The sequence below is a fragment of the Tinamus guttatus genome, unplaced genomic scaffold (genome assembly GCF_059628265.1).
Source record: "Tinamus guttatus ecotype Peru unplaced genomic scaffold, ASM5962826v1 Tinamus_guttatus_pri_ptg001263l, whole genome shotgun sequence".
Taxonomy (NCBI): Eukaryota; Metazoa; Chordata; class Aves; order Tinamiformes; family Tinamidae; genus Tinamus; species Tinamus guttatus.
The window spans coordinates 1-27,974 of NW_028289797.1; the positions used below are offsets into that span (position 1 = coordinate 1).

The following is a 27,974-nucleotide window of genomic DNA, read 5'->3' on the forward strand; positions in this document are numbered from 1 at the left end:
CAACAAGACCGTGCGCATCTGCGGCACCGTCACCTTCATCTTCCAGATGGTGAGCGCGGGTCGGGGCGGGCGGGCGCCGGGTGCCGCTGCCGCCCGCGCCGCCAGCGCCGCTCTGCCCGCAGGTCGTCTACATGGGGGTGGTCCTGTACGCGCCCGCGCTGGCCCTCAACGCAGGTAGGGGGTCGGGGCCGCGGGCGCCGCGCGGAGCCGGCGCCGCTCCTGACCGCCCGTCCCCCCCGCAGTGACGGGCTTCGACCTGTGGAGCTCGGTGCTCACCATGGGGCTGGTCTGCACGCTCTACACCACGCTGGTGAGCGCGGCGCGGCGCGGCGCACGGCCCCGCTCCCGCCGCGCGGCCCCGCTCACGCCGCGTCCCCCGCAGGGCGGGCTCAAGGCCGTCATCTGGACCGACGTGTTCCAGACGCTGGTGATGTTCGCGGGGCAGCTGGCGGTGATCGCGGTGGGGCGCGCGCCGCGTGGGCGGCATGGCCCGCGTGTGGCGCCTGGCGGACGACGCGGGCAAGATCGCCGGCATCGAGTGAGACGCGGGGGGCGCGCGGCGCGACGGCGCCCGGTGTAACGGTGCCCGGCGTGACGGCGCCGCGCCGCCCGCAGCCTGGACCCCGACCCGTTCGAGCGGCACACGTTCTGGACGCTGGCGCTCGGCGGCGTCTTCATGATGCTGTCGCTGTACGGCGTGAACCAAGCGCAGGTGCAGCGGTACCTGAGCTCGCGCAGCGAGCGCGCGGCCGTGCTGTGAGTGCCGCGGGGCGGGGGCTGCGCCGCGCTCACCGCGCTGCACCGCGCTCACCGCCGCCGCCGCCCGCAGCTCCTGCTACGCCGTGTTCCCCTGCCAGCAGATCGTGCTCTGCCTCAGCTGCCTCACCGGCCTCGTCATGTTCGCCTACGACCGCGAGCACCCGCTGGCGCCCGCGCACGGCGCCTCCTCGGACCAGGTGGGGGGCGCGTGGGGTGTGTGGGGTGCATGGGGAGCAGGGCGCGGGGTGTGCGCTGCGTGGGGTGTGTGGGCTGCACGAGGGCTATGGGGTGCCCAGGGCTCAATGCTGGTGTGCAGGGTGCATGGGGTGCATGGGGCGCACAGGGTGCATGGGGTGCATCGTGCATATGGTGCACGGGCTGCACAGGGTATGCACTGCATGGGGGACATGGGGTACACAGGGTGCATGGACTGCACACGGGGCATGGGGCACACAGGGCATGGGGTGCCCAGGGCTCAGTGCTGGTGTGTGGGGTGCATGGGGTGCATGGGGCACACAGGGCACACAGGATACGGGGTGCATGGGGGACATAGGGTACAGGTGCATGGGGCACACGGGGTGCATGGGGCACGGGGCACACAGGGCACACAGGACACGGGGTGCATGGACTGCACACGAGGCTTGGGGCGCATAGGGCATGGGGTGCCCAGGACTCAGTGCTGGTGTGTGGGGTGCATGGGGTACACAGGACATGGGGTGCATGGGGCACATGGGGCACACAGGGCACACAGGACACGGGGTGCATGGGGCACACGGGGCGCATGGGGCGCACAGGGCACACAGGACACGCTGCGTGGCGCCGGTGCCCGTGGCGCGGGGCCGCGGGCCGCTCTGACGCTGTCCCCGCAGCTGGTGCTGTACTTCGTCATGGACGTGCTGCGGGAGCTGCCGGGGCTGCCGGGGCTCTTCGTGGCCTGCCTGTTCAGCGGCTCGCTGAGGTGAGTCCCGGCGGCGCCGCGCGCTCCCGGCGCCGCCGCCGCCGCCGCCTGACGCTCCGCTCGCAGCACCATCTCGTCCGCCTTCAACTCGCTGGCCACCGTCACCATGGAGGACCTGGTGCGGCCGCACGCGCCGGGGCTGCCGGAGGCGCGCGCCACGCTGCTGTCCAAGCTGCTGGGTGAGCGCGGGGGCCGCGGGGCCGCGGCGGTGCCGGTGCCGCCCGCCGTGACGCCGCGCGCCCCGCAGCGCTGGGCTACGGGCTGCTCTGCCTCGGCATGGCCTACGTCTCGTCCATGATGGGCCCCATGCTGCAGGCCGCGCTCAGCATCTTCGGCATGGTGGGCGGCCCCCCTGCTCGGCCTCTTCTGCCTCGGCATGTTCTTCCCGTGCGCCAACGCGGCGGTGAGACGGGACGGGGGGCGCGGGGGCCGCGGCGGCGCTGGCCGCACCATGGTCAATGCCGGCCGCACCATGGTCAACGCCGGCCCCGCCGCGGCTGACGCCGGCCCCGCAGGGCGCCGTGGTGGGGCTGGCGGCCGGGCTGGCCATGGCCTTCTGGGTGGGCATCGGCAGCCTGGTGCAGGGCGCGCGCGCAGCGGCCGCGCCGGCCAACGGCACCGCCGCCAACGTCACCGCCGCGCTGGCCGCCACGCTGGCCGCCCCCCTCGGCCGCGCCGCGCAGGTGAGGGGACGCGGGGACGCGGGGACGGGGCGGGCGGCCCGCGCAGCCGCCCCACGGCGCCCGCTGCCCCCGCAGCGCCGGCGGCCTGCAGCGCTTCTACCAGCTCTCGTACATGTGGTACACGGCGCACAACTCCACCACCGTCGTCCTCGTGGGGCTGCTCGTCAGCCTCGTCACCGGTGCGGGGCGGCACCGCGGGGCGCGCGGCTGGGGGGCCGTGGGGATGTGCAGGGGGGGATGCATAGCTGGGGTGCAGTGGGGCTGTGCGTGGGGGGCGCACGGCTGGGGGTGCAATGGGGCTGTGCATCGGGGGGGTTGCACAGCTGGGGATGCACTGCAGTCTGGGCGATGCAGAAGGGGCTGCAATGGGGGTTGCACAGCTGGAGGGTTGCACTGGGGGGATGCACATCTGGGAATGCAGTGGGGCTGTGCATGGGGGTGTACAGCTGGGGGTGTACAGCTGGGGGTGCACATCTGGGGGGCAGTGGGGCTGTGCATCAGGGGGTTGCACAGCTGGGGATGCAATGGGGCTGTGCATGGGGGGTTGCACAGATGGGGGTGCACATCTGGGGGTGCGGTGGGGCTGTGCATCCAGGGGTTGCACAGCTGGGGGTGCAGTGGGGCTGTGCATCCAGGGGTGCACAGCTGGGGGCGCACTGCAGTCTGGACGATGCAGAAGGGGCTGCACTGGGGGTTGCACACCTGGAGGGTCGCACTGGGGGGGTGCACATCTGGGGGGCTGCACCTGGGGCTTTACCTCCATGGGGCTGCACATCGTGGGGCTGCCCTGCGGGCTGCGTGCTGGGGGGCTGCGCCCCGCGGTGCCGCATGCCCACGGGCTGCGCGCCCGGGGTCCCCCGCTCTGCGCCCGCAGGCCCCACGCCGGGACACGCCGTGGACCCCCGCACCATCTACCCGGTGCTGCCGCGGCTGCTCTGCTGCCTGCCCGAGAAGTGGCGCGAGCGGCTGCGCTGCGGCGTGCGGCGCGCGGAGCAGGTGAGGGGCCGCGGGACGCGGCGCGCGTCCGCACCGCGGTGCCCCCCTGCAACGGCGCTATCCGTGCAGGAGCCGGACGGCGCCGCCGCCAAGAGCAGCAACGGGCTGCCCAACGGCCCCGCGCGGCGCCCGCAGGACGAGGAAGGGCCGGGCTACGTCCGCGCCGCGGGGGCTCCCGCCTACTCCGTGCAGGAAACGGCCTTCTGACGCGGGCGCATCAAAGCGCGGCCGGCGCCGCTGCCCGCGGGAGCCCGGCCCGGCGGCGCCGCCGCGTCCCCGCGCTGCCCCCTGCGCCCGGGACGGCCCCTCTGCGCCCCCTCCCCGCAATAAAGCTCCTTCCCGCGCAGCCCCCGCAGTGCCTGCGCCGGCCCTGCATGGGATGCGGCAGCCCCTGCACCCGCGTCCGCAGCGCCCGGGCGCAGCAGCGTGGGAGGGGATGAGGCCCCGGGCCCTGCGCAGGGCTCTGCATGCAGGGACAGGGTCCCCACGGCCGCGCATGGGCGCTGGGCACACGTGCGGTCCTGCTGCAGCGGGGTGGTGCTTGCATGTGCAGGGCCTGGCGCTGAGGCTGCATAGGGCGGCTGCTGCATGGGCTGCAGCCACCCTGCCCTGTGCACAGTGAGTGTGCACACGCTGCCCCTGCACACACACGCTGTGCCCTGCATGCACATACTGCCCCATGCACAGTGAGTGTGCACACACTGCCCCTGCACACACACGCACACTGTGCCCTGCACACACACGCTGCGCCGTGCGCACACGCGCTGTCCCCTGCACACACGTGCTGTCCCCTGCACACACACGCTGCCCTGTGTGCAGCGCTTGCACACACATAACGACTGCGCACGCACTGCACTGCAGCTGCATGTGTGCGCACCTGCCCCTCACCACACCTGCACACACACACACACACACACACACGTGACCCCCACACACATGGTGCTTGCACACGCAACCCCGTGCACACGCGCAGCACACACTCACACTGCCTGTTGCACAGCGTTTGCACATGCACACACCACCCAATGCACATGCACAGCAGTCACACACTCGCGCTGCCTGTTGCACGGCGCTTGCACACACACACACACACACCATCCCCATTCACACGCACAGCAGTCACACACACGCACCACCTGTTGCACGGCGCTTGCACACACACACACCATCCCCGTGCACTCACGCACAGCAGTCACACACGCGCTGCCTGTTGCACGCCGCTTGCACACGCACACGCACACACACCATCCCCGTGCGCACACGCGTCTCCTTCCACGGCCCTCGCGCCGCGCTCCCTGCGCATGCGCAGCTGCCGCTCTGGGGGCGTGTCCACACTCCGGGGGCGTGTCCTTCCCTCTAGGGGCGTGTCCTTCCCTCTAGGGGCGTGTCCTTCCCTCTAGGGGCGTGTCCCGGTGGGGGCGTGTCCCGCCGGGGGCGTGTCCCGCGCGCTGACGTGTGCGGCAGCCATGGCGCCGCGCCGCCCGGCCGAGCTGTACCGCGCGCCCTTCCCGCTCTACACGGTCCGCGTGCACCCGCGCCGCCCCATCGCCATCACGGCGGGCGGCGGCGGCGCCGCCAAGACCGGCATCGGCAACGGCGTGGTGCGGGGGGGGACGGGGGGGCGCGCGGGGCCGTGGGGAGCGGGGGGGGGCGGAGGGGGGGGTTGGGGGTCACGAGTGGGGGGGCACAGCCACGGGCACTGGGATGAGGATGGAGAGCGGCCTGGGGGTGCGGGGGTGCTGGGAGGGAGCTGGGGGTCGGTGTGGGGGGAGGATGTGGGGCGGTGTGGGGCAGAGCCGTGGGGCAGAGCCGTGGGTCGGTGTTAGGGGAGGCCGTGGGTCGGCGCGGGGGGCGCCGTGGGCAGCACAGGGTCCCCAGGCGGTGGCCGCGGTGGCCGCGGTGGCCGCAGTGGCGGTGGCCGTGGTGGCCGCGGTGGCCGCGGTGGCTGCGGTGGCGGTGGCTGCGGTGGCTGCGGTGGCCGCGGTGGCGGCGCCGCGCTGAGCCCCGCGCCCCGCAGCACTTCCTGCAGCTGGAGCAGATCGGGGGCCGGCTGAGCGCGTCGCTGCTGCACTCGCACGACACCGAGACCCGCGCCACCATGACCATGGCGCTGGCCGGGGACCTCATCGCCGCGGGGCAGGACGCCAGCTGCCACATCCTGCGGCTGCGCGTGCGGGGCGACGAGGACGGCGCCGGGGCGGCCGCGGCGGCGGCGTCGGGCTCAGCGCGCGCTCCCGACACGGGGCTGCGCCGGCGCAAGGGCCCCGCGGCGGCGCCGGGGCCGGGCGCGCAGGGCCCGCGCGAGGAGCTGGCCGTGGAGACGCTGCACAGCGTCCGCACCGACTTCAGCGCCGACGCGCTGCAGAAGGCCGTGCGCTTCAGCGCCGACGGCTCCCTGCTCGCCACGGGCGGCGCCGACGGCTTCCTGCGCCTCTGGGAGGTGGGTGCGCGCGCGGGCGCCGCGGCGGCCGCGGCGGCTGCATCGGTGCCACCGCGCGCTCTGCGCTGCAGTTCCCCAGCATGAAGAAGACGCTGGAGTTCAAGGCCCACGACGGGGAGATCGAGGACATCGCGCTGGGCCCCGACAACAAGGTGGTGGCGGCGGGCGGCGGGGGCCGCGGCTGCGGCGCCGCATTCCGACACGCGGTCCCTGCGCGCAGGTGGTGACCGCGGGCCGCGACTTCCAGTGCTGCGTGTGGCAGCGGGAGCAGCTGGTGACGGGGCTGCGCTGGAGCGAGAACCTGCCCGGCGTCCCGGACGGGCCCTACCGCTACCAGGCCTGCAGGTACCGGCGGCGCCGCGCGCGCCGGGGCGGCCCCCTGCACCGCGCTCAGCCGCGCCGCCCGCAGGTTCGGCGCCGTGGAGGACAGCGCGGGCGCCCTGCGGCTCTACACGGTGCAGGTGCCGCACCGGCGCGCGCGCCGCCCGCCGCCCTGCTTCCTCACCAAGTGGGACGGCCGCAGCTTCCTGCCGCTGCTCACGCGGCCCTGCGGCGCCGAGGTCGTGTCCTGCCTGTCCGTGAGGTGCGCGCGGCCGCGGGCGCCCGGGTCCCGGCACGGCCGCCATGTGCTCACCGTGCTCCCCGCAGCGACTCGGGCACCTTCCTGGGGCTGGGCACCGTCACGGGCTCCGTCGCCATCCACGTCGCCTTCTCGCTGCAGGTGGGTGCGTGCGGCTGCCCCCGCGCTCACCGCGCTGCCCCCCGCGCTCACCGCGCGCCCGTCCCCGCGCTCACCGCGCTGCTCCCGCGCTCACCGCACTGCACCCGCGCTCACCACACTGCCCCCCGCGCTCACCGCGCTGCCCCCGCGCTCACCGTGCTGCCCCCGCGCTCACCGCGCTGCCCCCCGCGCTCACCGCGCTGCCCCCCGCGCTGCCCCCGCGCTCACCGCGCACCCGTCCCCGCAGCGGCTCTACTACGTGAAGGAGGCGCACGGCATCGTCGTCACCGACGTGGCCTTCGTGCCCGACAGCCGGCAGGGCCGGGAGCTGCTGGGGGGCAACGAGGCGGCGCTGCTCAGCGTGGCCGTGGACAGCCGCTGCCACCTGCACCTGCTGCCCAGCCGCCGTGAGCGCCGCGCGGGGACCGCGGCACGGGGACGGCGGGATGGGGACAGGGACAGCGGGACGGGGACACAGGGACGTGGACTCGGGGACGGCAGGATGGGGATGGCGGGGATGGCGGGGATGGCGGGACAGGGATGGCGGGGACAAGGACGCTGGGGACAGGGACGGCAGGATGGGGGCCGTGGGATGGAGATGGCAGGGACGGGGACGGTGGGACAGGGACGGCGAGGACGGGAATGGCGGGACGGGGCCTGCAGGACAGGGACAGTGGGGATGGGGACACGGGGACAGCAGGGAAGGGGACGGCGCAATGGGGATGGCGGGATGGGGATGGCAGGGACATGGATGGCAGGGATGGGGGCTGCGGAACAGGGGACACCGGGGACAGGGGACACGGGGTCCCGGCGCTGCCCGCCGCTCTCCCGCCCGCAGGCTCCGTGCCCGTGTGGGCGCTGCTGCTGCTCTGCGCCGCGCTCATCGTGGCCGCCATCCTGCTGCTGCAGCTGCTGTTCCCCGGATTCCTGTAGCCGGCCCTGCCGCCCGCGCCGGGAAGGGACCGCGGAGCAGGGAGCAGCGGCCGCTGCAGCTCCGAGGGGCCGCGGGACGGGGGGCGCTGGAAGGGGCCGTGCGGGGTGGCCCCGAGCGCCGCCGCGTCCCCCCGCTGCCATTAAAGACGAGCGCCGGCCGCGCTGCGCCCGTGTGCCCTGTGTGTGTCCCATGTGCCCTGCGTGTGCCCCGTGTGCCCTGTGTGCGCCCCGTGTGCCCCATGTGCCCCGTGCATCCCATGTGCCCCGTGTGCCCCGTGTGTGCCTGTGCGTCCCATGCGCCCCATGTGCGCCGTGTGTGCGCCGTATGCCCCATGTACCCCGTGCGCCCCGTGTACCCGTGCGCCCTGTGTGTGCCCCGTGCGCCCTGTGTGTGCCCCGTGTGCCCGTGTGCGCCGCCACGCAGGAGCCGCCACGCGGGAGCCCTGGCCCAGGGCGCAGCTTTATTGCGCATCCTCCTCGTCCAGGCCGCGCAGCTCGTCGCCGTGCTCCGCCGCGGCGCGGATGAACTGCGCGAACACGCGGTCCGCGTAGGTGCCGTGCCGCGGGAACAGCCCCTCCAGGAAGCCGATGTGGCCGCCGTGCGCCGTCACCAGCAGCGCCACGTGGGGCAGGCGCCGCGCCGCCTGCACCGGGATGGCTGCGGGACACGGCGCCGCGTGAGCCGGGGTGCAGCAGGCGCCGCAGCCCCGCGCCGCGCGGCGCCGCTCACCGTGCAGCGGCGAGAAGGGGTCGTCGGCCGCGTTGAGGCAGAGCACGGGCACGCGCACGGCGTGGACGTGGCGCGCGGGGCTCGACGCGCGGTAGTAGTCGTTGCAGGAGCCGTAGCCGAAGGCGGGCGCCGTGTAGCGCTCGTCGAAGTGCCGCATGCAGCGCGCGCGCAGGATGTGCTCCACGTCCCACTTGGGCTCCAGCAGCGCCCGGTTCCTGCGCGGCCGCGGTGAGCGGGGGTCCCGCGCGGCCGCCCGCGCCCGCCGCCCCGCGCCCACCTGCGCACGATGCCGCACACGCCGGCCGCCAGCTGCCGGTTGAAGAGCAGCGCGTTGAGCGGCCGCTCCAGCGACTCCATGGTGTCGAACGAGTCCCACGTGGCCGAGATGGCCATGGCGGCCGCCAGCTCCGCCGCGCGCCCCGTCCGCGCCAGGTAGTTGAGGAGCAGGACGCTGCGGGGCAGCGCGTGAGCAGCGCTGCAGCCCCCGTGCAGCCCCATGCAGCACCCGCTGCAGCCCCCGCCGCAGCCCCCGCCGCGGCCGCCCCGCTCACCCGCCCAGGGAGACGCCGGCCGCCACGAGCGGGGCCTGCGGGAAGCGGCGCCGCAGGTGCCGCACGGTCGTCTCCAGGTCCTCCGTGTTGCTGGCGCAGAAGGTCCGCGGGGTCTGCGGGAAGGGGGTTGGCGGCAGCGCGGGCAGCGGCGCATGGGGGCTGCAGCGCCCGGCCCCCCCGCTCACCAGCAGCTCCTCGCCCTTCGTGCCCCGGTTGTTGAGCACCACGGCCCTGCGGAGGGAGCAGCGGCGGGAGCGCGGCGCCCGCCTGCGCCAGGCTGCAGTGCTGGCATGCACCGGGCTGCAGCGCCCCGGCACACAGCCCACATTGCGCCCACATCCACCAGGACTATGCACTGCGGTGCACAGCCTGCATGGCACCCACATGCACTGGGGCTGCAGCACCCCGGCACACAGCCCACATGGTGCCCATGTGCACCAGGGCTGCAGCGCCCGCCTGCACCGGGGCTGTGGTGCTGGCATGCACCAGGGCTGCAGCGTCCCGGCACATAGACCACATGGTGCCCACATGCACCAGGGCTGCAGCGCCCGCCTGCACCGGGGCTGTGGTGCTAACATGCACCAGGGCTGCAGCGCCCCGGCACAGAGCCCGCATGGTGCCCACATGCACCGGGGCTGCAGCTCCCTGGCACCGGGGTTACCTGGACAGCATGGCTCCCCAGCACCCTGTCCGTGCGGCTCCCCAGCACCAGGATCACCTGCACCTGGACCGCGCGGCTCCCCAGCACCGGGGTCACCCGCAGCCCGTCCATGCGGCTGCGCGGTGCCGGGGCTGCAGCTCTGCGCTGCTCACCGTGCCCGGGCTCCCCGGCAGCTCCGGCGCGGGGGCCGCGGCTCTGCCCGCTCCCGGCGCCGCAGGACCCACCTGTACCCCGCGCGCTGCACGCGCCGCACCAGGTGCAGGATGTAGGTGGCCTGGCTGTTCCCCGCGAGGCCGGGCAGCAGCAGCACCACGGGGCGCGCGGCGCCCGCGCCCTCCTCCTCCTCCTCGGCCCAGTCCAGCAGCAGCTGGCCGCCGTCGGGCGTGCGGAGCCGCTCGCTGCGGGCGTGGAAGCGTGTGGGCAGGGAGCCGCGTGGACACGGAGCCGCGTGGGCAGGGAGCCGCGTGGACGCGTGGAGCCGCGTGGACGCGGGGGGCCGCGTGGACACGGAGCCGCGTGGGCAGGGAGCCGCGTGGGCAGGGAGCCGCGTGGGCGCGGGGCCGCGTGGGCGCGGGGCCGCTCTCACCTGCGGTATTCCACGCGCGGGCCGGACTGCAGCAGCGCGCGCAGCAGCGTCTGCAGCCGCCCCTCGAAGCACCAGGCCGTGGGGTAGAAGGTCTCGCTCACGGCCGGGCAGCGGCGCCGCAGGAAGGCGCAGAGCCGCGCGCCGCCCGCCAGCAGCGGCCGCTGCGGGACGGGGCGCTCAGCCGGGCGGCACCGGCACCGGCACCGGGACCGTTACCGGGGCGGCGCTCACCTGCGGCACCCGCGCCCAGTAGTAGGCGAGCGCGGCGGCGGCGGCCGCGAGCAGCAGCAGCAGCAGCGGCGGCGGCAGCAGCGCTCCCGGCGGCGGCGCGGGCCGCGGGGCCGCCTCGGCCTCCATGGCCGCCCGGGACGGGACGGGACGGGACAGCCCCGGCCCCGCGCGCCGCCCCGGCCCGCCGCGCCCCGCCCACCCGGTGACGCCGCGCGCGAGGCCCCGCCCCGGGACGGGCGCGCGTGGCCGCGGCGGCCATCTTGGGGGCGGGCAGTGCCGCGTGTGCCCGTGTGTGTGTGTGCACATGCGTGTGCGTGCCCGTGTGCACGCGCCTGTGCGTGTGCACGCACGTGTGTGTGCACCTGTGTGCGTGCCCGCGTGTGTGTGCATGCGCCTGTGTGTGCCAGTGTGCATGCGTGTGTGTGCATGAGTGTGCGCACATGTCTGTATGTGGGTGTGCATGTGTGTGCACACGCGCATGTGTGCGGATGCATGCACGTGTGTGTGTATGGGCGTATGCACAAGCTCACATGTGTGTGCAAGTGCGAGCAGGGCAGGGTGCAGTGTGTGTCTGTGCAGCCCATGCACCGGCAATGCAGGCTGCGGTGCACGGCACACATGCATTGCATGTATGCAGCCTCTGTGCAAGCAGGTCGCTGTGCACATGGCACGTGGCTGGGTGCATGCAAGGTGGGAGTACAGCAGGCATGGTGTGACAGGCTTGTGTGCATGCAGCCAGCGCGTGTGCACATGCGGGCACGCAGGGTGCATGTACAGTGAGCCCCCTGTGCATAATGCATTCAAGGCAGGGCGCTCTGCATGTCCGTGAGCACAGGATGAGTGCACAGTGTGACATATATACATGTGCAGTGCGTGTGTGCGTGCACGAGCGGTGCAGTGTGACATGTGTGTGCATGCGCGTGGGGGCGTGCAGTGTGACACATGCATGTGCAGTGTGTGCATGCACATGGAGGGGTGCAGTGTGACGTGTGTGCATGCGCGTGGGGAGTGCAGTGTGACACATGCGTGTGCAGTGTGTGCATGCACATGGAGGGGTGCAGTGTCACCTGCTCACACGTGCCGCAGGACTCGGTGCCGCAGGCGCTGCCGCCCTGCCCAGCGCCAGCCCGGTGGCTGCCAGCGTGGAGCCACCCGCGGGGGCACTGGGGCACGGGGTCACCGGCGGGGGCGGAGGTGCCACCGTGTCACCTGGCTCCACCCCGAGCCCGGCCGGGCTGGCAGGTGCCCTGTGACACCCCCGGCACTGCTGAGCGTGTCCCTGCAGCTCCAGTCACATGGGGCTCCGTGGGGTGACTGCACCGGGGCCAGGGTGCGCCTGGGGACAGGGTGAGGGGCACACGGGGTCACTGTGCACGGGGAGGCCACAGCAGGACGGCAAGGGGACACATGGGGTGGCACAGTCACGTGGGGACATGGGGGGGTCTCCCCCGGCCATGGGGCAGATCCTATAGAGCAGCCACTGGGCCCAGGGCCCCCTGTGCTGGCATGATGCAGTGTGGGTGCATGCGGTGCAGTGCAGCGCGTGGGACCAGCACAGTGCATGGTCCAGTGCAGCGCGTGGGGCCTGCACACTGCATGGTGCAGCGCAATGCGTGGGGCCAGCACACTGCATGGTGTGGTGCAGCGCGTGGGGCCAGCACAGTGCATGGTGTGGTGCAGCATGTGGGGCCAGCACACTGCATGGTGCGGTGCAGTGCAGCGCGCGGGGTCAGCACACTGTGCAGTAGGGTGCAGTGCAGCATGTGGGACCAGCACACTGCATGGTGTGGTGCGGTGCAGGGGGCCAGCACACTGCATGGTGCAGTGCAGCGCGCGGGGCCAGCACACTGCATGGTGTGATGCAGTGCAGCGCATGGGGCCAGCACACTGCATGGTGCGGTGCAGTGCGCGGTGCAGTCCGTGCTGGCGCTGCAGTGCCCGTCGCTGGCGCTGCAGCCTCCCGCCCTGCCCTCCCGCGCCGGGCACACGCACTCGGCCGTGCTGCAGCAGCTTTATTGGCGCGCGGGGCCGCGGGGCCGCGCTCACACCAGCCCGTCGTAGCCCTGCAGGCCGCACTTCTTGCCGGCCACGCGGCAGCCGAAGGTGATGGCGTCCTGCAGGCTCTGCCCTGCGGAGCGGGGCCGTGAGCGGGAGCGCGGGCGTCACCCCCCGCCGCCCCCCGCCGCGGGTACCTCCCGCCAGCGCGAAGATGACGGCGGCGTTGAAGGTGTCGCCGGCGCCCAGCGTGTCCACCACGGCGGGCGGCGGGAACGCGTCCGAGTGCACGAGCCGCCCGTCCGGCCCCGCGGCGTCGGCGCCCGCCTCGGCCCACGCGCACACCAGCGTGGCCCTGCGCCGCGGCCAGCGCGCCGGCTGCACGGGGCCGCCTGCCCCGGCCCTGCATGGCCCTGTCCCCCGGGTGCCCCTGTCCCCTGTGTGTCCCTGTCCCTGCGTCCCCATGTGCCCCTGTCCCCCATGTCCCCCCCGGCCCCTGCATGGCCCTGTCCCCGTGTCCCCCGGGTGCCCCTGTCCCCTCCATGGCCCCAGCCCCTGCATGGCCCCAGCCCCGCGTTCCCCTGTTCCCTGTGTGTCCCTGTCCCTGTGTCCCCATGTGCCCCTGTCCCTCTGTCCCCCCGGCCCCTGCATGCCCCTGTCCCCTGGGTGCTCCTATTGCCCATGTGCCCCTGTCCCTGTGTCCCACTGTCCCCCACATCCCCCTGTCCCTCACATCCCCACGTCCCCCCGTCCCTTGCATGTCCCCCTCCCCGCGTCCCCCTGTCCCCCGGGTTCCCCGTGTGCCCCTGTCCCTGTGTCCCCATGTCCCCCGCATGCTCCCATCCCCCATATCCCCATGTCCCCTGTGTCCCCCCATTCCCTGCATGGCCCCATCCCTGCGTCCCCCTGCTCCCTGTGTGCCCTTGTCCCTCCTGTCCCCCTGCCCCCCACATCCCCGTCCTTCACATCGCCCTGTCCCCCGCGTCCCCCCTGTCCCCCTCGTCCCCCGTCCCCCCGCGGCGCTCACCCCGGGCGCGCGCGGTCGCGCAGCCCCTGCACCGCCTCGGCGGCCGACGCGTAGCCCAGGCTCCGCGCCACGTCCTTGCTGATGAACACCTGGGGGGGGGGGCGCTGGGACCCCCCCCGTGCACCCAGGGACCCCCCATCCATCCTGGGGACCCCCCATGCACCCAGGGACCCCCCCATCCATCCTGGGACCCCCAATCCATCCTGGGGCCCCATCCCGGGACCCCCCCGTGCACCCAGGGACCCCCCATCCATCCTGGGACCCCCCATGCACCCAGGGACCCCGTCCTGGGACCCCCCATCCATCCTGGGACCCCCCCATCCATCCCGGGACCCCCCATCCATCCTGGGACCCCCGACCCAAGGATCCATCCCCAGGGACCCCATCCTGGAACCCCCCCCCCATTCCAGGACCTCCAAACTGCAGCCCTGGGACCTCCTCTCACCGCCCCCCCCCCACCCAAGGGACCCCCCAGGGACCCCCCAGGGACCCCCAACTACCCCCATCAGACCCCGCCCCCCAGGCAGCCCCGCCCCCTGCAGCCCCCTCCCGCCCTGCGGTCCAATCAGCTGCGTCCTGCACGTACGACGTCACCGTGGGGGAGGAGCTGAAGCAGCTCTGGGCGGGGCTTCTCGAGCTCCACGGAGGTGGTGACGCGGTGGGCGGGGCCACGCGCCGCATTGTGGCGCTGCACGTGCTGCAGCATGCGGAGCTGCTCCGCTGCATTGCGGGCCTGCAGCACAGGGTGCAGCGACACGGTGTGCAGTGACACTGCACTGCACTGCACGTGCTGCAGCATGCGGAGCTGCTCCGCTGCATTGCGGGCCTGCCGAGAGTGCAGTGACACACTGCAATGCACTGCACTGCACGCGCTGCAGCATGCAGAGCTGCTCCGCTGCATTGCGGGCCTGCGGCACAGCGACACGGTGTGCAGGGACACACTGCACTGCACTGCACTGCACTGCAGCATGCGGAGCTGCTCCGCTGCATTGCGGGCCTGCAGCACAGGGTACAGCGACACGGTGTGCAGGGACACACTGCACTGCACTGCACGCGCTGCAGCATGCGGAGCTGCTCCGCTGCATTGCGGGCCTGCGGCACAGGGTACAGCGACACTGCATGCAGTGACACTGCACTGCACTGCACGCGCTGCAGCATGCGGAGCTGCTCCGCTGCATTGCGGGCCTGCAGCACAGCGACACGGTGTGCAGCGACACACTGCACTGCACTGCACGCGCTGCAGCATGCGGAGCTGCTCCGCTGCATTGCGGGCCTGCGGCACAGGGTACAGCGACACGGTGTGCAGTGACACACTGCACTGCAGCATGCACAGCTGCTCCGCCGTGCTGCAGGCCTGCGGTGGAGCCACATGGTGTGCAGCGACACAGTATGCAGGGACACACTGCGGTGCACGGCATAGCACCACGGCATGCAGCGTCACATTGCACAGTCTCACACTGTGACACAGTGTCACACCACGACACCCAGTGTTGCCCTGCGACATGCAGTGTCGCACCGCAATGTGCACTGCACCATCTGCAGGGTACCACATGGCCCCAGGGCCAGTGCTAAGCGCAGTGGTCATGAGCGGGGTGCGCGGCACGGCCTGGTACTGCACGGCACTGCACGGCACAGCCTGGCACTCTGCGGCACAGCCTTGTACTGCGCCGTCCTGCACGGCACAGCCTGGCACAGCCTGGCACTGTGCGGCACAGCCTGGCACTGCACGGTCCTGCATGGCACTGCGCGGCCCTGCATGGCACAGACTGGCACTGCATGGCCCTGCACGGCATAGCCTGGCACTGTATGGTCCAGCCTGGCACTGCATGGCCCAGCCTGGCACTGCACACTCTGGCCTGGCAGCTACACTGGGCCTGTTGGCACAGCCTGGCAGCACCGCACTGCACAGCGGGGCCTGTTGTCCCCAGCCACCCTCGCAGTGCTGGGGGGCTGCACCGTGCTGCACCACATTGCACCATGCTGCACCGCATTGCACCATGCTGCACCGCATTGCACCGCATTGCACCGCATTGCACCATGCTGCACCGCATTGCACCGTGCTGCACCGCATTGCACCGCGCTGCACTTCACTGCACCGCATTGCACCGCGCTGCGCCGCGGCCTGCGCTCACCTCCACGTGCACCCACTTGTACTGCTCCAGGTCGACCCGCTCGAAGTCCCCGGCCGTCACGTCGGGCAGGTTCCTGCTCGGCGGGGAGGGGGGTCAGGGCCGGCCCGGGGCGAAGGGCAGCGCCGGGCTCGACTCTGCCCCGGGGACAGAGGCCCCGTCAATGATTAACGGCGCCGGCCCCGGGCGGCTCCAAGGGCTGATTGGGGGCGATTGGCGGCGGCGGCGGGCGCAGGATCACGGTCAATCGGCTCCTCGAGCGGCGGCGGCCGCCCTTACGTGTCGTGCAGCACGATGGTCCGCGAGCCGCTGGCGGCGCTGACCACGCAGCAGGCGCAGGGCACGTCCCCGCGCGGCTGCCAGGCCACGTGCGCCACGTCCACGCCGCGGCGCCGGAAATCCGCCACGATGAAGCTTGCCGGGGAGGAGGGCGGTGTGAGCGGCGCGGGCGCATGCAGCGGCTGCAGGGCGCTGCAGCACTGCAGCTGCACCGGGACGAGGCGCCGGCGCGGCCGGGGGTCCCGGCCCCACTCACTCGGCGGCGGGTCCGGGCGCCAGGGAGCCCATGAAGGCGCAGGGAGCGCCCAGCAGCGCCAGCACCGTGCACGAGTTGGAGGCGTTGCCGCCGCGCTGCCACCGCTGCGACAGGCACCTGCAGCGCAATGCGGCGGGATGCAGGGCACGGCCACCGCGGGGGGACCGGCCACCGCTCTGCGCCACCGCGGCCTGCAGCGGGCACCGGCACGGGGCACTGCATCGCTGCATCACTGCGTCACTGCGTTACTGCAGCACGGGGTCAGCAGGGATCCCCCAGCCCGGTACCGGCAGAGCCCCCAACCCTGGTATCAGCAGAGTCCCGCAGTCCCGGTGCCATCAGAGCCCCCAGCCTCAGTACCAGCAGAGCCCCCCAGTCCCGGTGCTGTCTCCAGCCCTCCAGCCCCAGTACCGACAGAGCCCCCATCCCCGGTACTGGCAGAGCCCTGCAGCCCCGGTCCCAGCAGATCTTCCAGCCCCGGTGCCGTCTCCAGCCCCGGTGCCGGGCGCCGCGGGCACCTGGTCTCCGTGTCCTCCTCGGGGTAGGTCCCCACCACGCTGATCACGTCGAGACACGCGAGCCCCACGCACAGGATCCGCTTCTCGGGCGGCGGCGGCGCGGCCATGGCGGCCCCGGGAACGGCGGCTCTCCCCGCGCCGCGACCGCCGCGCCACGCCGGGCCACGCCCCCCGGCCACGCCCCCCGCGCCGCCGCCAATGGGAGCGGACCCCGCGCCACGCCCCCCGCGCCGCCGCCAATGGGAGCGGCCGCCGCTGCGCCCAGCCCCGCCCCCCGCGCCACGCCCCGAGGACGCCCCGCCCCCTGCGCCGCGCGCGCTGCCCGCCCCGAGCACGCGCGGGAGCGCGAGGAGAGCGCGGGGGGACGGGACACGGCCCGTGAGGGACCCTGCGTGGGAGCGTGACACGGCGGTGTGCAACCCTGCACGAGTGCGTGGAGCACACACAGCCCGTGTGCAACCCTGCGTGACACAGCCTGTGTGCAACCCTGCGTGGGAGCGTGACACGGCAGTGTGCAACCCTGCATGAGTGCGTGGAGCACACACGGCCCGTGTGCAACCCTGCGTGGGGACATGACACAGCCTGTGTGCAACCCTGCACGAGTGCGTGGAGCACACACAGCGCGTGTGCAACCCTGCGTGGGAGCATGACACGGCGGTGTGCAACCCTGCACGAGTGCATGGAGCACACACAGCGCGTGTGCAACCCTGCGTGGGGACATGACACAGCCTGTGTGCAACCCTGCACGAGTGCGTGGAGCACACACAGCGCGTGTGCAACCCTGCATGACACAACCCGTGTGCAACCCTGCGTGGGAGCGTGACACGGCAGTGTGCAACCCTGCACGAGTGCGTGGAGCACACACAGCGCATGTGCAACCCTGCGTGGGAGTGTGACACGGCGGTGTGCAACCCTGCACGAGTGCGTGGAGCGCACACAGCGCGTGTGCAACCCTGCATGACACAACCCGTGTGCAACCCTGCGTGGGAGCGTGACACGGCAGTGTGCAACCCTGCACGAGTGCGTGGAGCACACACAGCGCATGTGCAACCCTGCGTGGGAGCGTGACACGGCGGTGTGCAACCCTGCACGAGTGCGTGGAGCACACACAGCCCGTGTGCAACCCTGCGTGGGAGCGTGACACGGCGGTGTGCAACCCTGCACGCGTGCGTGGAGCACACACAGCGCGTGTGCAACCCTGCGTGGGAGCGTGACACGGCGGTGTGCAACCCTGCACGAGTGCGTGGAGCACACACAGCGTGTGTGCAACCCTGTGTGACACAGCCCGTGTGGAACCCTGCATGGGACCGTGACACGGCAGTGTGCAACCGAGCACACGTGTGCCGAATACACACACCCCCGGTGCACACCCTGCATGTATGCAGTGCATAAACACACCGTATGCACACCCACACGCCCTGCACACACCCACGCATGGGGTGTACACCCTGCACGTGTGCTGCACCTCCCCACACACACGTGCACCCCGTGTGCACACAGCGCACACTTGCTGCACTCATCCCACGTGCACAGCCTGCACATGTACCCCGTGTGCACACACACACCTGTGTGTGTGCATGCTGCATGCACACTGCCACTGAGACACACTCAGGTGTGCACACACCCTGCTGCACACCCCAAGAGTTGCATGCACATACTCTGCTGCATGCAGGCACACTGTGGCACACATGCATACCACTACACACACGTGCTGCTGTGCAAGCCTCACTGCATGCACACATGCTGCTGTCCATGCGCACGCACCTGCACCAATGTACACATGCTGCATGCACCCTACTGCACAAGCACTGCTGCTCATCCCCACTCTGCAGGTCCCCGTGCGGCCAGTGCGTGCATGCATGTGAGCTGCGCAGTGGAGCCATGCAGCGCAGCTGTGCAGTGGCGCCATGCAGCGTAGGAGCTGTTCAGCATGTGAGCAGTGCAGTGGAGCCATGCAGCGCAGCGGTGCAGCGCAGTGGTGCAGCGCAGCCGTGCAGTGCAGCCGTGCAGCGGCAGCTCTCGCAGCCCCGCACCTCCCTCCCTGGTGCCGTCAGGGCGCAGGCGCCAGCGCGGGGCTGCTGGCCCTGGGCTCGCCCTGCGCCGGGTCAGGGTGCAGCAGATGCTGCCTGCGGTGCCGGTGACTGCGTCACGGGCGGGCGCGGCGGGGCGGTGACAGGACGCAGGTGACAGGGGCAGACGTGGCCCGTTGCTTGTGCAGCAGGTGGGTGCCACGGGGGAGGCGGAGGGGCTTGGGGCACCCTGGGCGCTGCAGCAGGTGCAGGAGTTGCTGCGGGCACAGGTACAGGGGTTGCAGTGGGTGCAGGGGTTACAATGAGTGCAGCAGTTGCAGCGGGTGCAGCAGTTGCAGCAGTTGCAGCGGTGCAGGGTGCCCACGCAGCCTCACCAGGGTGGCTGCCCCGTCCCCTGCAGCGCTCGCGGTGCCGGTCCCACTGGGCCGCCCCAGCGCGGGGATCGGGAGCCTCCGTCGCGGAGCCTCCCAGCCGGTCTCGACCTTTGCTCGCGCGCGGGGCCGGCCGTGCCGGGAGCGCAGGGCCCTGTGCAGCGCGGTGCAGCGCGGTACGGTGCAGCGTGGTGCAGTGCAGTGCAGCGCAACGGGGAGCGGTGCCAGGAGCCACGGGGCTGATGCAGCGAGGTCGGAGCAGTGGCCCTGCCGAACGGGGCAGTGCAGAGGCCGTGCAGCGCTGCGCAGTGCAGTGCAGTGCCTGGGGAGAACCGGTGCAGCGCGGTGCAACGCCCATGCAGCACAGGCGCAGTGCAGCAGTGGGGCAGCGCACTGGGGCAGCGCAGGGGGTCTGCACTGGGGCAGCGCTGCCCCGTGACCGCTGCAGGACTCGTCGGCGATGGAGCGGGAGCTACAGGAGCTGCGGCTGCAGGAGGAGGGCGCCGAGGACGCCCGCGCGCCGCCCATCGTCCCCGAGCCCCTGCACAGCGACGCGGAGCTGGGGGCACCCGCGGAGCCCCTGTCACCCAGGTACCCGGGGACAGGGACGCAGCACTGGCTGCACTGCACATGCCGCAGGGGGCTGCAGCGCAGCGGGCAGCACTGGGTGCAGCAGGTGTTTGCTGCAGGGACTGCAGCGAGATCGCGGCGGCGCTGAGCCGCAGCGCCTTCCTGCAGCGCCTGGGCCAGGGCTGCCCCCAGGCGCTGGCGCGGAGCTTCGTCCCCGTGCGCCACGGCCCCGGGGACACCGTGGTGGCCGAGGGCGACGAGGGCGCCGCCATGTTCGTTGTCGCAGGTGAGTGTGCAGGGCGCGTTCACAAACATTTGTGTCTGCACAAGCATGCAGGCTGCGTGCGGAACAGGACAGGATGCATGTGCCATTCAGGGTGCGTGCACAAACACAGAGAATGGGTGCACAAGCATGCAGAATGGGTGTACAAGAATGCAGGGTGCATGTACATGTGTGCACAACCACACAGGATTCATGCACAAGCATGCAGGGTGCATACGCACCCACGCAGGACTCATGCATGAGCGTGCAGGGTGGGTGCACACCCATGCAGGATTCACGCACGAGCATGCAGAGCGCATGCATGAGGATGCAGGGTGCATGCATGAGAATCCAGGGTGCATGCACGAGCGTGCAGGGTGCATGCAGGAGGGTGCAGGGTGCATGCACGAGTATGCAGGGTACATGCACGAGGATGCAGGGTGCATGCAGCAGGGTGCATGCACGAGTGTGCAGGGTAGATGCATGAGGATGCAGGGTGCATGCAGCAGGGTGCAGGGTGCATGCAGTAGGGTGCCGGGTGCATGCACGAGTGTGCAGGGTAGATGCACGGTGCATGCAGCAGGGTGCAGGGTGCATGCAGGAGGATGCACGGTGCATGCGCGCCCGCGCTGCCCGCCCCGGCCGTGTCTCCGCAGAGGGGCAGCTCAGTGTGACGCAGAGCGGCCGCCCGCTGCGCACGCTGGGCCCTGGCGACGTGTTTGGCGAGCTGGCCGTGCTGTACCACTGCAAGCGCACGGCCACGGTGCGCGGTAAGGCCGCCGTCCCCGTGCGCCCCTGTCCCCGTTGCCGTCCCGTCCCCGTCCCCGCGCTGACGCCGTCCCGCAGCGCTGGGCGCCGTGCGGCTCTGGGCCATCGGCAGGCAGCGGTACCGGGCCGTGGTCACCGGCCACGCGAGGCGGCGGCGCCAGGACGTCCTGCGCACCCTGCGCACGTGAGCGGCACCGTCCCCGTCCCCATCACCAGCCCCAGCCCTGTCCTCGTCACCCCCATCCCCGTGGCCGCCCGTCCCCAGCCCCATTCCTGCCCTCCTCCCTGTCCCCAGCGCTGTCCCCATCGCAGCCCCGTCCTCGTGTCCTTCCCTAGTGCCTCCCTGTCCCATCCCTGTCCCATCCCCAGCCCTGTCCCATCCCCAGCCCCCTTCCCGTGCCTGTCCCTGTCCCCATGCCCACCCCACCCCATGGCCAGCCCCATCCCTGTCCCCATCCTGCCCTTGTCCCTGTCCCCTCCTGCGCCCCAGGGTGCAGTGGCTGCAGGGCCTCTCCGACACCGTCCTGGCCAAGCTGCTCGATGCCATGGAGGAGGTGAGTGTGCACCACACGTGAGTGTGCATGCGCGTGCAATGTGCATGTGTGTGTGCGCTGCACAAGAGTGTGCATGCATGTGCAACGTGCATGAGTGTGCACTGCACGTGAGTGTGCACTGCGTTTGAGTGTGCATGCATATGCAACACATGTGTGTGTGTGTGCACCATGCCTGAGCATGCATGCATGTGCAATGTGTGTGCACTGCACCATGCCTGAGTGTGCATGCGTGTGTAACATGCATGTGTGTGCACTGCGTGTGTAATGCATGTATGTGCAGCACGCATGTGTGTGCACTGCATGTGAGTGTGCACACGTGTGCCCCGCGTGTCCACCCACCCTCCGCGGGGCACACGGGGCCCCAAAGGCCGCGGGGCCCCGCGCGCCCTGTCCCCGGTGCCAATGCCGGGACACGGGGACACGGGGACACGGGGACATGGGGACAGCGGGACCCGGCGGGGCTGACGCCGCCTGCGCCTGCAGTGCAGCTTCGCGCCCGGCCACGTCATCGTCCGTGAGGGCGACGAGGGCCAGAACTTCTACCTCATCCTGGAGGGGCAGGTGGGTGCTCTGCCCCACGGCGGGCCCTGCCCCACGGCGGGTCCTGCCCCACAGCGCCGGGCCGTGTCCCGCAGGTGTCCGTGAGCCGCCGCGTGGCCGGGCGGGAGCAGCCGCTCCGCGTGCTGGGCCCTGGGGAGCACTTCGGGGAGATCTCGCTGCTGCGGTGGGTGCTGCGCGGGAGCGGCGGGAGCAACGGGAGCGACGGGAGCAGCGGGAGCGACGGGGGCGACGGGAGCGACAGGGGCGACGGGAGCGACGGGAGCGACGGGAGCAACGGGAACGACGGGAGCGACGGGAGCGATGGGAGCGACGGGAGCGATGGGAGCGACGGGAGCGATGGGAGCGACGGGGCCGACGGGAGCGACGGGAACGACGGGAGTGACAGGGGCGACGGGGGCGCACGGGCAACGGGACACGCGGGACCTTTGCACACCCGCAACCCGGCACGTGGGGCCCTCGCACACCCGCAGCTGGACACTTTGGCTGCCTGCACACACGTGGTTCTTGCTGCCTCCCCCTGCACGTCTGCTTCTTGCAGGCCGGCGCCCCGTGCACACGTGTCCCTTGCACACCAACACCCTGCGCACACCCTGCGCACACTGGTGCTCCTTGTGCCCCACTGTTGCACACCAGCACCCCATGCACACGTGTCCCTCGCACACTGGCACCCTGGCGCTCCTTGCACCCTCGTTGCACACCAGCGCCCTGGTGCTCCTTGCACCGTTGCACACCAGCGCCCCATGCACCCCGTGCTCCTTGCACCCTCGTTGTTGCACACCAGTGCTCCCTGCACCCTGTTGTTGCACACCAGTGCCTCATGCACACCAGCACCCCATGCACACCGGTGCGCCGTGCGCCCTCATTGTTGCACACCAGCGCCCCGTGCACCCCGTGCTCCCTGCACCCCGTTGTTGCACCCCGTGCTCTCTGCCCCCCGGCGCTGACCCCCGCTCTCCCCCCGCCGCAGGAGCAGCCCCCGGACGGCCTCGTGCCGGGCGCTGGGGACCGTCACCTGCGTCACCGTGGCCAAGGAGTGAGTGGGCGCGGGGGGCAGGGGGGGCCGTTCCCGTTCCCATTCCCGTTCCCGGGCGGCTGCTCCGGGCTCTGTGCCGGGACCAGCCCCCTCCGCCCACAGGGACTTCCTGGAGATCGGCCCCTTCTGCCCCCTGCAGCCCCTGCAGCCGTGAGTGCCCCCTGACAGCCCCACAGCCCCTGCCCCACAGCTGAACCCAGCCCCACAACCGATCCCGGCCCCACAGCTGATCCCAGCCCCACAACCGATCCCGGCCCCACAGCTGAACCCAGCCCCACAGCCGATCCCAGCCCCGCTCCCCAGGGCAGCCCCTTCCCTGGGGCCCTCCAGCCCCACAGAAGCCCCTGGGGGGCGGTGGGTGCAGTGGGGCTGGGGGAGGTGGTGCCAGCTGGGCCCCCGTGTCCAAACGTGGAGCCGGGAGCTGCCAGGGAAGAGCCCCCCCTGTGCCAGCCCCATAGCGCAGCCCCACGGTGCCATCCGGTGCCACCCTGCGCCCAGCCCCATAGCGCAGCCCCCCCACCCCACAGTGCCATGCCCACCCCACACTGCAGCCCCCCGCCCCACGGTGCCATCCCTGCCCCACGGACGGCCCCGGGCGCCCTCGCGGCCCCACAGCGGCTCCTGCTCCCTGTCCGGAGCTGGGCCCGGCCATGGGCACCGGCAGCTCCGTGCGCCCGCAGGGATGAGGCCCCCGCGGAGGGACCGGCACCGCTGGATCCTGAGCCGTCAGTGCGGGATGGGATGGGAAGAAATGGGATGGGATGGGATGGGATGGGAGGGGATGGGATGGGATGGAACCGGATGGAAGGGGATGGGATGGAACGGGATGGAAGGGGATGGGATGGAACGGGATGGAAGGGGATGGGAGGGGAGGGGATGGGATAGAACGGGATGGGGTGGGATGGGATGGAAGGGGATGGGATGGAACGGGATGGAAGGGGATGGGAGGGGAGGGGATGGGATGGGAGGGGATGGGAGGGGATGGGGTGGGATGGGATGGGATGGGATGGGGTGGGATGGGAGGGGATGGGGTGGGATGGGATGGGATGGGAGGGGATGGGACGGGATGGGAACGGGATGGGATGGGAGGGAATGGGATGGGACGGGATGGGAGGAAATGGGATGGGATGGGATGGGATGGGAGAGGATGGGAGGGGATGGGATGGGAGGGAATGGGATGGGATGGAATGGCATCAGGATTGGGATGGGATGAGGTGAGGACTGGGATGGGTCAGGGGCTGGGATGGCATCAGGATTGGGATGGGTGGGGATCGGTTTGGGATAGGCTGGGGATGGTGTCGGGATTGGGATGGAATAGGGATGGCGTTGGGGTGGAGATGGGGCGGCTGGGGGTACCGCAGGGTCCCGGTGCCGCAGGGTCCCGGTCCTGGTGCCAGTGCCGGGTCCCGGTCTCGGTCCCGGTGCCGGTGCCGCAGGTCCCGGTGCCAGTCCCGGTGCTGGTCCTGGTGCCGGTGCCGGGTCCCGGTCTCGGTCCCGGTGCCGCAGGTCCCGGTCCCGCAGGGCCGCAGCGTGGCCGGGCCCGGGGCAGCCCCCGGTGCGGCTGGACGAGCTGGTTCCGGTCCGCTACGAGGAGGGGCCGCAGCGGGACCGCCCCGTCGTGTTGGGCACCGGCGGCTTCGGCCGCGTGGAGCTGGTGAGAGCGGGGGGCAGCCGGGACCGCGGGACGGGAGCGGCGTGGGAGCCCACGGGAGACCCGCGGCTATCCTGGCCCCACGGGAGCCCACGGGAGACCTGCGGGAACCCCGGCCCCACGGGAGCCCACGGGAGACCCGCGGGAACCCCGGCCCCACGGGAGACCTGCGGGAGCCCCACAGGTGCCCCGGCCCCATGGGAGCCCTCAGCCCCACGGGAGCCCTCAGCCCCACGGGAGCCCCACAGGTGCCCCGGCCCCACGGGTGTCCCGGCCCCATGGGAGCCCCTGCCCCCATGGGCGCCCTCAGCCCCACGGGAGCCCTCAGCCCCACGGGAGCCCCACAGGTGCCCCGGCCCCACGGGTGCCCTCAGCCCCACGGGTGCCCTCAGCCCCACGGGAGCCCCACGGACGCCCCGTGCCAGGTGCGGTGCCGGGGGCGGCTCCTGGCGCTCAAGCGGATCCGCAAGGACTGGGTGCAGCGGACGCGGCAGCAGGAGGCCGTGCGCACCGAGCGGCGCGTCCTGGCGCGGAGCCGCTGCCCCTTCGTGGTGGGGTGAGCGGGGACCGCGCGGGGCTGCAGCGGGGCGGGGGTGGCACTGCAGGGGGTGGCACTGCAGGGGGTGGCACTGCAGGGGGGGGGTCAGTGCAGGGAGTCATTGCAGGGTGTCGCTGCAGGGTGTCACTGCTGGGTGTTGTTGCAATGTCACTGTTGGGTGTCACTGCTAGGTGTCAGTGTTGGGTGTCACTGCTGGGTGTCGGTGCAGGGTGTCACTGCAGGGTGTCACTGCTGGGAGGGTGGCAGTGCAGGTGGCAGTGCAGGGTGTTGCTGCTGGGTGTCGCTGCAGGCTGTTGCTGTAGTGTCACTGCTAGGTGTCAGTGTGGGGTGTCACTGCTGGGGAAGGGTCAGCGCAGGGTGTCATTGCAGTGTCACTGCTGGGGGGGGTGTCAGTGCAGGGTGTCGCTGCAGGGTGTCACTGCTGGGGGGTGTCACTGCAGTGTCACCGCACGGTGTCACTGCACGGTGTCACTGCACGGTGTTGCTGCAGGGTGTCACTGCAGGATGTCACTGCAGGGTGTCACTGCACTGTCCCCGCGCGGTGCCGCTCTGGGGGGGGGGTGGGGGCTGCACAAGCTCCCGGTGACGCGGGGACCCCGGCAGGTTTTTCGGCTCCTTCCGGGATGGGCAGCACGTCTACCTGCTGCTGGAGTTCTGCCAGGGCGGCGAGCTGTGGAGCAAACTGCGCCAGGAGTACGGACCGCGGGACCATGGCGGGGCACGGAGCTGCAGGGGTGCATGGGGCAGTGCCGGGACTATGCTGGGGTGCATGGATCTGCGGGAGGTGCACTGGGGCTGCATCGAGGCCATGCCAGGGTACATGAAGCTACAGAGAGTGCACAGGGTGCATGGGGCTGTGCCAGGGCTGTGCTGGGTGCATGGAGCTGCAGGGGGTGCATGGGGCTGCACCGGGGCCATGGAGGGGGTGCATGGAGCTGCACCAGGGCCATGGAGGGGTGCATGGAGCTGCAGGGGGTGCATGGAGCTGCACCGGGGCCATGGAGGGGTGCATGGAGCTGCAGGGGGTGCATGGGGCTGCACCAGGGCCATGGAGGGGTGCATGGAGCTGCACCAGGGCCATGGAGGGGTGCATGGAGCTGCAGGGGGTGCATGGAGCTGCACCGGGGCCATGGAGGGGTGCATGGAGCTGCAGGGGGTGCATGGGGCTGCCCCGGGGCCATGGAGGGGTGCATGGAGCTGCAGGGGGTGCATGGGGCTGCACCAGGGCCATGGAGGGGTGCATGGAGCTGCAGGGCTGCCCGGGGCTGCACCGGGGCCCACGCTGCCCCCCGCGCGCCAGGCGCTGCTTCGAGGAGCCCACGGCCGCGTTCTGCGCCGCCTGCGTGGTGGAGGCCCTGGAGTATCTGCACGGCCGCGGCATCGTCTACCGCGACCTCAAGCCCGAGAACCTCATGCTGGACCAGGAGGGCTACGTGAAGCTGGTACCGGGCAGGGGCGGCGGGGCCCAGGCGTCCGGGCAGGGTCAGCGGGCCCAGGCGTCCGGGCGCGGGCGCCGCTCACGCGCCGGCCCCGCAGGTCGACTTCGGCTTCGCCAAGGAGCTGGCGCGCGGCGAGAAGACCTTCTCGCTCTGCGGGACCCCGCAGTACCTGGCGCCCGAGGTGCTGCGCCAGGAGGGCCACGACTTCGCCGTGGACCTGTGGGCGCTGGGGGTGCTGGTGTTCGAGATGCTGGTGGGCAGGTGAGGAGGCGGCGCCGCGCGCGGCCCCGCGCAGCCCCGCGCTCACCGCCCGCCGCAGGCCGCCCTTCCACGGCGCCGACCCGCAGAGCGTCTACGGCCGCATCCTGGACGGCGTCTTCTCCTTCCCGGCCTTCCTCGGCGAGGCCGCCTGCTCCATCGTGGCCAAGCTCTGCAGGTGCCGCAGGGAGCCCCGGGGCTGCGCGGGGGCTGCGCGGGACACCCCGAGCTGCAGCACTGCCCTGGGGGGCACAGGGACCCCCTGGGGTGCATTGGGTCCGTGGGACGCCCTGGGGTGCATGATGTATCATGGGGTGCACTGAGTGCCCTGGGGTGCACAGGGACACCCTGGGGTGCATTGGGTCCATGGGGTGCACTGAGCACTCTTGGGTGAACCTGTGCATGTGGGGATCCTGGTGTGCATTGAGCGCCCTGGGGTTCATGGGACACCCTGGGGTGCACAGGGACACTCTGGGGTGCATGCTGTATCATGGGGTGCACTGGGTCCATGGGACGCCCTGGGGTGCATTGGGCCCATGGGACACTCTGGGGTGCATGATGTATCATGGGGTGCATTGGGTCCGTGGGACACTCTGGGGTGCATTGGGTCCATGGAGCACCCCGGGGTGCACAGGGACACCCTGGGGTGCATGCTGTATCATGGGAATGCATTGGGTCTGTGGGACACTCTGGGGTGCACTGGGTCCATGGAGCACCCTGGGGTGCATGGGCACGCTGCCATGCGCCGAGCCCCGCTCCGCGCTGCGCGCCCCGGCCCCACGTTGCGGCTCCCGTCGCAGGCGGCGCCCGGGGCAGCGTCTGGGCAACACGGGCAGCGGCTTCCGCGGGCTCAAGCGGCACAGGTGAGAGGGGGGCCCCGGGGGCGCCGGCGCTGCCCCCCAACCCTGCGCTGCCCCCCGGCCCCGCGCTGCCCCCCAACCCTGCGCTGCCCCCAACCCTGCGCTGCCCCCAACCCTGCGCTGCCCCCCAACCCTGCGCTGCCCCCCCAACCCTGCGCTGCCCCCCAACCCTGCGCTGCCCCCCGGCCTGCGCTGCCCCCAACCCTGCGCTGCCCCCCAACCCTGCGCTGCCCCCCAACCCTGCGCTGCCCCCAACCCTGCGCTGCCCCATCCCCGCAGGTGGTTCGCGGCCATCAAGTGGAGGAAGCTGCAGCTGCGGCAGCTGCGCCCGCCCACCCTGCGTCTCGTGCGGCAGGTACGCGGGGCTGCATGGGGGCTGCAGCACGGACTGTGCAGGGGCTGCACCGGGAAGTGCATGGGGAGGAGGGGGTTCCTTGGGGGCTGCACGGGGGCCGCTCTGACCCCCCCGCCCCCCAGGGCTCCCCCTACGCCAACTTCCGACCCCTCTCGGACGCCTGGGCCCCGCCGCAGGACGAGCGCTCGGGCTGGGACGAGGAGTTCGGAGCAGGACCCGGGGAATAAAGCGGCGTCGGGAGCCGCGGTCC

At 72.0% G+C, this 27,974-nt stretch overlaps 3 protein-coding genes and 2 pseudogenes across 5 annotated transcripts; 3 read left to right on the forward strand and 2 right to left on the reverse strand.

Annotated features, from left to right (window-relative positions):
* The first annotated feature begins 4 nt into the window (after positions 1-4).
* Positions 5-3,603, forward strand: LOC148590550 (sodium-dependent multivitamin transporter-like; annotated as a pseudogene). The gene is made up of 13 exons (XR_015914291.1): positions 5-49; positions 123-174; positions 243-310; positions 383-538; positions 616-756; positions 830-956; positions 1,629-1,717; positions 1,784-1,896; positions 1,965-2,120; positions 2,233-2,400; positions 2,447-2,579; positions 3,275-3,396; positions 3,466-3,603. The product of XR_015914291.1 is annotated as a sodium-dependent multivitamin transporter-like (transcript).
* A 1,256-nt stretch (positions 3,604-4,859) lies between these two features.
* On the forward strand, positions 4,860-7,490 carry LOC148590551 (guanine nucleotide-exchange factor SEC12-like). 2 transcript variants are annotated; one of them, XM_088538877.1, is made up of 8 exons: positions 4,860-4,997; positions 5,414-5,836; positions 5,908-5,988; positions 6,057-6,181; positions 6,246-6,419; positions 6,485-6,557; positions 6,805-6,964; positions 7,396-7,490. In XM_088538877.1, the coding sequence occupies exons 1-8, from the start codon at positions 4,863-4,865 to the stop codon at positions 7,488-7,490; spliced, it is 1,266 nt and encodes a 421-aa protein (XP_088395003.1). In that variant the 5' UTR covers positions 4,860-4,862. The 2 variants fall into 2 exon arrangements, with proteins under 2 accessions (XP_088395003.1, XP_088395004.1); XM_088538878.1 differs by having other exon boundaries at positions 5,426-5,836.
* A 461-nt stretch (positions 7,491-7,951) lies between these two features.
* LOC148590552 (protein ABHD1-like) lies at positions 7,952-10,375 on the reverse strand. The gene is made up of 8 exons (XM_088538879.1): positions 10,250-10,375; positions 10,019-10,194; positions 9,657-9,830; positions 8,957-9,002; positions 8,772-8,884; positions 8,498-8,671; positions 8,221-8,435; positions 7,952-8,148 (listed from the first exon to the last, which is right to left on the reverse strand). The coding sequence occupies exons 1-8, from the start codon at positions 10,373-10,375 to the stop codon at positions 7,952-7,954; spliced, it is 1,221 nt and encodes a 406-aa protein (XP_088395005.1).
* Positions 10,376-12,266: 1,891 nt separating this feature from the next.
* Positions 12,267-16,593, reverse strand: LOC148590553 (ketohexokinase-like). Its single transcript, XM_088538876.1, has 8 exons — positions 16,454-16,593; positions 15,936-16,052; positions 15,680-15,814; positions 15,404-15,476; positions 13,858-14,004; positions 13,272-13,360; positions 12,442-12,599; positions 12,267-12,377 (listed from the first exon to the last, which is right to left on the reverse strand). Exons 1-8 carry the CDS (start codon positions 16,558-16,560, stop codon positions 12,292-12,294), a joined length of 912 nt encoding a protein of 303 aa, XP_088395002.1. The 5' UTR covers positions 16,561-16,593; the 3' UTR covers positions 12,267-12,291.
* Positions 16,594-19,314: 2,721 nt separating this feature from the next.
* LOC148590554 (cGMP-dependent protein kinase 1-like) lies at positions 19,315-27,951 on the forward strand (annotated as a pseudogene).
* Positions 27,952-27,974: the final 23 nt, after the last annotated feature.